The sequence below is a fragment of the Microtus ochrogaster genome, linkage group LG4 (assembly GCF_000317375.1).
Source record: "Microtus ochrogaster isolate Prairie Vole_2 linkage group LG4, MicOch1.0, whole genome shotgun sequence".
NCBI classification, from domain to species: domain Eukaryota; kingdom Metazoa; phylum Chordata; class Mammalia; order Rodentia; family Cricetidae; genus Microtus; species Microtus ochrogaster.
The window spans coordinates 42,711,098-42,720,854 of NC_022030.1; the positions used below are offsets into that span (position 1 = coordinate 42,711,098).

The 9,757-nt window shown below is 44.1% G+C and overlaps 1 protein-coding gene across 1 annotated transcript in view; it reads left to right on the forward strand.

Annotated features, from left to right (window-relative positions):
* LOC101995388 (nuclear body protein SP140-like protein) overlaps positions 1-9,757 on the forward strand; it is a 40,193-nt gene that overhangs the window by 28,432 nt on the left and 2,004 nt on the right. The window contains exons 11-14 of the mRNA XM_026786375.1: positions 3,227-3,331; positions 5,243-5,385; positions 7,172-7,219; positions 9,433-9,471. Of these exons, the coding sequence (XP_026642176.1) occupies positions 3,227-3,331; positions 5,243-5,385; positions 7,172-7,219; positions 9,433-9,471 (335 nt within the window). The remainder of the gene's footprint in view (positions 1-3,226; positions 3,332-5,242; positions 5,386-7,171; positions 7,220-9,432; positions 9,472-9,757) is intronic.

Genomic DNA, 9,757 nt, shown 5'->3' on the forward strand with positions numbered 1-9,757 from the left:
GGGTAAGATGGCCTCTGGGGGTCTTTCCCTACACCCAGGGGTAAGATGGCCTCTGGGCGTCTTTCCCTACACCCAGGGGTAAGATGGCCTCTGGGCGTCTTTCCCTGCACCGTGAGTGCACACAGATTTTGTTAGGGTTTGGGGAAAATCTAAAGCCTTAAAAATTTCTACTCAGGCTTATCTATTAACTTGAGAGCAGCAAAATCTCACAGGAAAGTTGTTTGGAGCAAGACTGTAAACTGTATTTATGTCATCAATATTATGTGTCCTAATTTCTTCCTTACCTTTGAGTTGGTCTCTTAAAGGCTATTGGCTGAAGGAGTGGAAGGAGCCCCTACAGCACCACACATTGATTATTAAAATGTCTAGACTTGGTGAAGTATAAGCAGAAAGCAAATGTTCTCTCTCATAGTCCTTTTCCTCCTCCCTTTGGGTGAGTTCTTTTTAATTTTGAGCAGACCGTGTAACTTCCCAGTTCCTAGAGCTGGAATGGAGGATGGATGGCTGCAGGGGAAAGTTTTCCCAGTGGGCTATGGGTGTGGGCTGTCAGAAGGAGAGGGAGGAAGGAAGTATTCTCAGGCATACTTTACCCTTCCAGAGTCCTGGTGACATCCTGGGTAAGAGGGAGGAGACTCCCTTGGAAAGTTGTTCCTGAGTGGAAGCCCTTCTGTTGCTGGTGCCCCCACCATGTACAGAGAGGAAGCAAGGGCATTAGTTTCCATGACAGCTTTATGTAGCTGAACTAAAAGTGTTTACTCACTGTATCTGAAAAACTAGAATCATGATGATACAGCTGAAAGAAGACCAAGAGCTCTGGGCCACTGTAATGCTGCTTCCATTCACCGGAAGAGTGGAGACACTCTCTGCCATACGCGGGGTATCACCCTCCAGTGAATGCACATCAAGGTGACCCAGAGTGGTAGGAGAGTCTAAGCCTTCTCTTCTATGACTACAAGGACTTCGGCCTATCCCTGGGCTCTTATTTCCTCAATTTCTCCATTACTACAGAGGAGGGTAATTTATGTCAACCATCCGATGTCCATTGTAGTCTTGATCAGCTACTGCTCAAATAGTATCAGCATCACAGACAGTTTTCCCCTCCCGCATCACGGTCTCTGCACTAATGACAGGCAGGGAAAATGTAACTCCTCATCTCTCAGAAATTTGTTTGAGGAATTTTCATCTCTATTTCTATGGAGTTGCAGCTCTGCTCTACATAAGAGCTTTCAGATTATTCTAGAACATTTGGGGGTTCTCTCTGTTACAGACAGAAAATGCTGTTGTGAGGGAGAGATGGAGCAGAGCAGACAGAAAAGGAATTCTACCCAACTCTGCTAGGTTGCCCATCATCTCTCCCTCCTAGTCCAGTCAGTGCTCAAATGGGGGAGATTAGAGGACCATCTCTGCCTATCATCGTTAGTACAATAGAAGAGCCAGGAAGTGCCTATTTCATGGCCATGTGGCAATCAGAGTGAGAATAAGGACAGTTTATCAAAGCCAAAAGTCTCTGGTAAAGCTTGTGCTTTTTTTGTTTTTGTTTTTTTTTTTTTAAAGCGACGAGATTTTTTTTTTATTGAAAAAATTTCTGCCTCCTCCTCGCCTCCTATTTCCCTCCCTTTCCCCCCACTCCTCTCCCCCTCCCACTCCAGTCCAAAGAGCAGTCAGGGTTTCCTGCCCTGTGGGAAGTCCAAGGTCCTCCCCGCTCCATCCAGGTCTAGGAAGGTGAGCATCCAAACTGGCTAGGCTCCCACAAAGCCAGTACATGCAGTAGGATCAAAGCCCATTGCCATTGTCCTTGGCTTCTCAGTCTGCCCTCATTGTCCACCATGTTCAGAGTCCGGTTTTATCCCATGCTTTTTCAGTCCCAGTACATCTGGCCTTGGTGAGCTCCCAATAGATCAGTTCCACTGTCACAGTGGGTGGGTGCACCCCTCGCAGGCCTGACTTCCTTGCTCATGTCCTCCCTCTTTCTGTTCCTCATTTGGACCTTGGGAGCTCAGTCCGATGCTTTTTTCTTTCTTTCTTTTTTCTGTTTCCTTGTTGAATTCTTCCTTTATCATGTTTTTTTTATTGAGAAAAGGAAGGAAAAAAAAAAACAAGTTTCCGCCTCCTCCCAGCCTCCCATTTCCCTCCCCCTCCTCCCACCCTTCTCCCCCTCCCCCCACTCCTCTCCCCTCCCTCTCCAGTCCAAAGAGCAGTCAGGGTTCCCTGCCCTGTGGTAAGTCCTAGGTCCTCCCCCCTCCATCCATATCTAGGAAGGTGAACATCCAAACTGGCTAGGCTCCCACAAAGCCAGCACATTAAGTAGGATCAAAACCCCGTGCCATTGTCCTTGGCTTCTCATCAGCCCTCATTGTTCGCCATGTTCAGAGAGTCCGGTTTTATCCCATGCTTTTTCAGTCACAGTCCAGCTGGCCTAGGTGAGCTCCCAATAGATCAGCTCCACTGTCTCAGTGAGTGGGTGCACCCCTCGTGGTCCCGACTTCTTTGCTCATGTTCTCCCTCCTTCTGCTCCTCATTGGGACCTTGGGAGCTCAGTCCAGTGCTCCAGTGTGGGTCTCTGTCTGTATCTCCATCCATCACCAGATGAAGGTTTTATGGTGATATGCAAGATATTCGTCAGTATTGCTATAGGATAGGGTCATTGGTTTCTAGTTATAAATAAGGGTCACGGAGTCTACAATTGGTGAACCTAAAGAAGCTAAGTAAGAAGGTGAACCCGAGGAAAAACATATAGTTATCCTCTTGGCTAAGGGAAGTAGACAAAATTGCCGAGGAGAAAATTGGGATCCTGGGGGTGGGGTAAGATGGGGATAAGGGGAGATGGGGAGAGAAAAGGGAGAAGGGGTGGATGGGGGGAACTTGGGGAAAAAAGGATGATTGGGATAAAGGAAGGTTGGATAGGGGAGCACAGAAACACAATTCTTAGTTAAGGGAGCCACCTTAGGGTTGGCAAGAGACTTGAACCTAGAGTGGCTCCCAGGAGCCCAAGGCGATGTCCCTAGTTAGTTCCTTGGGCAGCTGAGGATAAGCTTGTTCTTTTTAAAAATAAGTTAGAGGTAAAATATTTGTCATTATGTATCCAATATGCCACTTGCAAAAAAGACTTAGAAGTTAGAGATCTGAAGAGCGATGTGTTCCTAGTGTTAAAGGAATGACCCCAAGAGAGAGAGGAGGGAACGTGCACACCTGCAAAGAGACAGAAGAAGAAATCTTCTTTTTTCAGTTCCGAAAAGGTGCAGAAATAAAAATGCGTGTTTCAATGCTGAACTGCTTCCTGTGACTTGTGGTGAGGTGAAGGGAACATTACACAAGGATAAATTCAAGCAAGGTAGGTAGCGTGGGTTTTTATCACAACTGCTAAATAAAAACATCACAACCAATAATGGAATTACATAAGGAACTAGAAGAGTTGGCTTGAAAACAGGAAGGAACCTAATGCTTGAAGAAACCATGCCTAGTAGATGCTCACAATAACATGTATGGAGCCATGAGATGCCCAGAGAACCAGAGAAACTTCCATTAAGAAATGGAAGCTGTTGCATATTTTCCTTCCAGTCAGACATAAATAGGGAGGGACCCTCAGCCTCTGCCTTCACATACCTGTGTCAGTAGCACCAGGGCAGGGCACTTGTCATGGTGAGAGCATCACAGGATTGAGAATCAGAGAACCCAAGTTCTAGACTCAGCTTTGCCAAGAGAGGAGGTCTCTTTGTGTAGTGTGGGATGGACTTTCCTGGCATGAAATTCCTCATTTTTAAATAGAGGACAATAATATAAAGCCTGACCCATAGTATATCCATGAGGATTAACTTATATTATTGGTATAACATATTCTGGTTTGCAAAAAAAGAAAAAAATACACAGCCCCCCCAAACCATAACCCACTATGATGGACTTCATCTCAGATCTCTTTTATTATGAGTCTGTGAATGGCAGTAGATATAAATACAGTGTCACTATTTTTAACAGCTTTACTGAATTATAATTCATATACCATATAATTTAGCACTTAGAGTCTATGATCAATAAGGGTTTCTTTTTTGGTACACAGAAGAAAAATTACCATGCAAACATATTTGTCCCCCTCTGTCTATTAGGAGTTGATACTCATTCCTAGTTTCTTCTACCGAGCATTCACCCAGATAATTCCTGGACTATAAATCTGCCTCCTTACACACTTCATACAAGTGACACGCCATAGCGTATGGCACTTGTGACTGACTACTTTCACTTAGCATGATAACATCAAGCCTCATCTGTGCAGTTTCTGCAATATATGTTTCAAATCACAAATAATGTCATATTCCATTGTATGATTATTTCATGTTTCCCTCATTTATTCAGTTTGCCTCATTCTGCCTTGGGTTATAATGAATTTTGATAATTTGTGTATACCATTTATGTGATATAAACACTGAGTTTGAGGCACATACACAGAAGTGCAATTGCTGGGTCATAGGATGATTATATGTTGAACTCAGTTATGAATTACCAAATGTTTTTGGTATTGGTTACATTGTTTTATATTCATATCATCAGTGTGTGAGACCTTCAACTTCCCTACAATAAATAGCTACTATTTCTTGTTTTTTGTTACGCTCATCTTGGTGGTATGTGAAATGGTGTTGTGATTTTACTTGCATTTTCATAACAATGAAGATGCCCAAAACATGACTATTTTTTTTATTAACCATAGTCTGTATTTTCATCAGACAATATTTACTTATGTTAATAGTACTTACCTCCAACTGCAGTGATGGCCAAGCACCTGTTCAATAGTCTCATAAATTTGGGTAGACAATGATGCCACAGAACTCCCGAGTTGCAGAATCCAGCTGCAGCCTCAGCTCTAAGAGGAGGACTCCACCTCCACCTTGCCGGGGGCCTCCTGGGACGGGTTGTTCTCCAGCCTGAGAGATCAACACCAGGTTGAAATCCACGCACCCTGAGCAGTCAGTCACTACCTTGTCCCTTTCTACGTGACCCTGAAACAGTTTTTAAAAGATATCTATTGGTGGCAATTGTCATTTTCTTCACGCATGAAAATCAAAGAAGCATGAAAGGCTTCAACAAAGCCCTTTAGGGAACTCCAGGGCTGAGCTGGGACTCCTGAAGCCAGAGAGAAGGCCAACTCTATTGACTTTGAGCACACTTTGGGTGGCTCCAGTTCCAGTGTGGGCCATGAATCTGAGCTCCAGGGACAAAGCAGGCTCATGATCAGTTTACTGCGGTCTTACAGGGATCTTCGTGAAGTCCATACAGAGTGAAACTGGGGGCTGGTACACACCCACTGAGTTTGAAAACTTGGGAGGCCATGGACGGTCAAAGAACTGGAAATTGAGTTTGCGCTGCTGCAAGCGGCCCCTGAAATTCCTGATCCAGGTATTGCAGTGGAGGGGGGAGGGGGTCAGTGCCTCTTCTTCTTACACTGTTTACAGATCAAATAGCTATGGGAAATCCCTAATGCCAATAAGGTTTGCCTGTCACTCAGGAGAGAGGCAGCCCACATTCATAGCCTCATTTCTGGAGGTACACCTTGCTGATGCTGACAAATGATAGATACAGAATCTCTAAGAAGGAAATGGCAATTCTGGATTGGGGTTCTTGAAGAGAAATTTCTGCATTGAAGCCAAAATAGGAGTTGATGGCCAGACAAGTGAAAGAGAATCTAGAGAAAGGACCTGCTAGCAAAGGCAATTGTACAGATACAGGAGATGAATAATGTGTCATAAACCATCAACTCAGGATGTCTGTGCAGGAACTTAATGCCATCCTAATGACCTCAAATTGAAACATTAACAAGGAATTAGTGATGTCCTTGAGGTTAGAAATGGCAGATGAAATGTATGATCATCATTGTCATCATTATTTGGTGTGAAAGGGCTGAACTCAGGGCTTCAACTAAGCTAAAAAAGACATCAGCTCTCTGCTAACCTCAACCTCTGGTTCTACTTTGCTTGCTGTGTTACTATGATAAACACTATAACCCAAAGCAACTTGGGGAAGGAAAAAGTTTATTTGGTTCTAGGCAGCAGTCCATCATGAAGGGAAGGCAAGGCAGGAACACAGGGCAGAAATATGGAGGCAGAAACTGAAGCAGAAACTACAGAAGAACTGGCTTGCTCCTTGGCTCATGTTCAACTGCTTTTCTTATTCAGCTTAGGCCCACTTATAAGTGATGGTACCACCCACAGTGGGCTTGGATTTTCTGTATGAATCCACAATGAATAAAATGCCCCCACAGACATGCCTAAAGGTTATCTGAGACAGTTCTTCAGTTGACATTTGCTCTTCTTAGGTGTGTCAAGTTGACAATCAAACTAACTAGGACACATCTGCAATGCTGTTAGTAATGGACCGTCATGGACATGATTTCCTCATCTCCCTATCCTTCAAGCTAGTTGTTTTTCCTAGAATTCTTAGCTTAAATATCTCACCCCTTCTTGACTGGGCCCTCACCTCCCAGAGACCCTTCTTAAGCTGTTGGAGATTGGAGATTGATTCTCTGTGCTGATGGTTGTGGCATACTCTTTAAATCCAAGCACTCCTGAGTCAGAGGCAGCTGGATCTCTGAGTTCAAAGACAGTCTTGTCTGCACTGTGAGTAGGTTGCCAGACCTCCACAGAGAAATCCTGTCTAAAAAGAAGAGAGAGAGAGAGAGAGAGAGAGAGAGAGAGAGAGAGAGAAGGAAGAGGAGGAGGAAGAGGAGGAGGAGGAGAGGAGAGAATGTGTTTCTTCCACAAACTTTCTCCATTATCTCCCATAACCAAATTTCTGTCATGTGCTCCAAATTCATCAGAACATGTGACACCCTATATGCATGAAACACATGTGTGTTACTGCCTAGTTTTGTGGAACTAGTTCCTAGTGGAACACTAATTCCTAGTGGAACAAGTTGAATTGTGTCCGGTGGGAACAAAGAATGTATAATGGTTGAACAAGGGATTGTGAGGGAAAATTCTCAGCACTTGAGGAAGAGGGATATGAGGAGGTCTTTCCAGCTGCCACAGGCCAGCATCTCTAAGTTGTATGTGATGAGAGGGGGATGGAGTCGGACAACGTCAGTCTGAATGGAAGATCCAGGCAGAACTTCTGGAAGGAGACTGACAATTCCAGTGCACACTGCTGAAATACAGATAACTACATGCTCGATCCTTCTATCTTGCAGAGAAAATTTCTCCCCAATTTTCCACAAACTTATGGCAAGAGAAAAAAGGTGAGTTCTCATCATGTGATTTTACTCACAAAACTCTTTAATTTTATGGTGTCTTGGTTGGGTTGTCATACTTAAAATCACCTTCCTCTACTACTTCTTTTCTTGTTCAGCCTGTCTTCACTCAGGCTGTGTGTAAGGCCAGGTCTTCCTTTGAGCAGGAGATGATAAAAAAAAAATCACCAACATAGGCTTCAATATGCCATGAAACACTCCACACTGGACTTCATAGCTCACTGAAAATTTGTACTTCAGGTCTGTATGTTATTTGTCATTTGCATTATTGTCTGACTGGTTTGGACTCTGAACCACTGGGACACATCAATCACTCAGTTTCCTTGAAGGAAACTCCTAACCTGGTCAATGACTACTTTAAAGTCCATATTCTCTACCTTCCTCTAAATTCTAAGAGTATCTCTTTTTGAATCACTCAAATGAGCTAGAATTGTCCAACCCACAGAACCATTTTTAGCCCTGGATGCAGTGTTTCATAACAACAGGGGCACTTGCCTCTTCTTTTGATCCTCAATTTGTAAGAACAGGATTCTCAGAGAAACAGAAGCCACAATCCATTTCCACTTTCATAAGCCTCTCAGAGCTTCTTCACCTGCTCAGAGTCATGGGTTCCGGAATCTTCCTTGTTACTCTCGGTATCACATGACAACTTCTCAGCTCTTCCAGGACCATTTAACCTTTCTGGTAGTGGCTGATGTGTGTCAGACAGTCTGGTATGGTTACCAGAACCATCGTTTCTGTATACTAACATCTGCATCGAGACACCTGGATTCTCTTTTCCCAAGCGAAGCCATGTTTACTCATCTTTTAATGTACAATTGCTAACTATACACAGAAGACCCATGGACTGGACAAAAGATAGAAACAGTAGCCCTGAGGGACCTCAAGGATCGTGTCCAAGTCATTGTTCACACTACCGAATAACAAACAGTGTGGCCTGGGAGACTCTAGAACAGTGGACAGTAAGAGCGCCCTTCTCAGGTGATTGTAACGCAGATCCTGCTTGTTTCCAGCTCTCGGCCCTGGACTGGAGTTAAGGGTTGAGATGGCCTGTGTCACAGAAGGAAAGACTGAAAAATCTTTCCAATTAATGTGCAAAACAATGTGAAGTCCTTTTTTGTGTCTAAATGTGCTGCTGGCCTACCTGCTCTTTGAGTTGTGAATAGAGGGCGGAAGGCCATTAAGAGAAAGAGCTGCAGCCCTGGGTGCCTTAGGTTCATTTGATTTTCAGGGCTATGGCCCTTAGAGAGCTACAGAAGGTGATAGATTTCCTCTCTAGGATCACCCAGACTCCAGAACTCGCTGAGCCTTATGTGTTCTGGGCTATGATTGGTCTATCACAGCTTCAGGCTCACCTCAGCTGCTCTGAGGTGAGGTGCTGGTGGTTATGGCTGATACATCCTGGGTGGTCAAATTGAAGAAAAAATGGCCGAGGGCCATTAATGTTGGAGGACAGGTAGAATTGTTCAAACTGGCCTATAGAAACCAGACGCTGCCTCTTTGCCTGACTCCAAAAAGGCTTCCTGAGGACCAAGAGCCAGGAGGTGGAACTCGCTTTAGGTCCAACAATAGTTTGACATCATCTCTTTCTCTGAAGAGATACACAGGTCCATAAAAATAGGTATGGAAAAGAAGTAGATATATTTAAGAGAAACCCTCTAGACAGAATGAATTATACCAATATTTTCAATCAAAGAATTCAAGAGCGAGAAGCCTCTGTCAAGTGGGAGGGACCATGGGAACCCCCTACAGGTGCGTGAGAGCATGGCTTCTAAAGGCTGAGGTGAAAGTGAAATTGAGAAATACATTTGAGTGGTCATGATCAAAAATCCTTAGTGGGAGATTAGGTGCTGGCCTTATGAGGCTGAAGCTAATTTTGCTGTTGGCATTAAGCTTTAATTTGCTAGATGGGAACTCTTGCGCTGTTCCTATCAAGTGGATTCTTAGTAATAATACTAATTTTAGCCAGGGATGATGGCACATGCTTGGAATCCCAGCACTCCATGTTCCATATGTAGAAACAAGAAGATCAGTAGTTCAAGTCCAGCCTTGGTTATATAGTGAGTCTAAGAGCAGCCTTGGCTACCTGAGACCTATCTCAAAAATAACATCAATAATGCTGGTGGTGATAAAACTAATTTAAACAACTATCATTTAAATCTTACATTTAACATTGTCATTGAAATTTTCTCTTTCTGCAGAGAATACAGGATTCGTCCAGTGCCCCAGCTAACGCTCATGTAAGTACTGACTCTTAGCTACAATCCCTGGAAAGTCCTAGCCTTTGCCTTGGTACATTGCCTGTGTCGCTTGGTTGCCTCTTCCCTGAAGGGGGATCCCTGTCAGCTTGGGTGCGCTGCTCTGGGAGATGAACAAAGATTACCAGATTTGCTCTCCACCAAGGCGGGAGGAGCCAGTCTGGGTGTTTGGGCCAGAAGCTTCCTACCATGTGTTTCACCATGTGTTCTCATGTTCTCATCCTACCATGTGATAGCGCGTGTTCTCATGTTCCCATCCTACCATGTG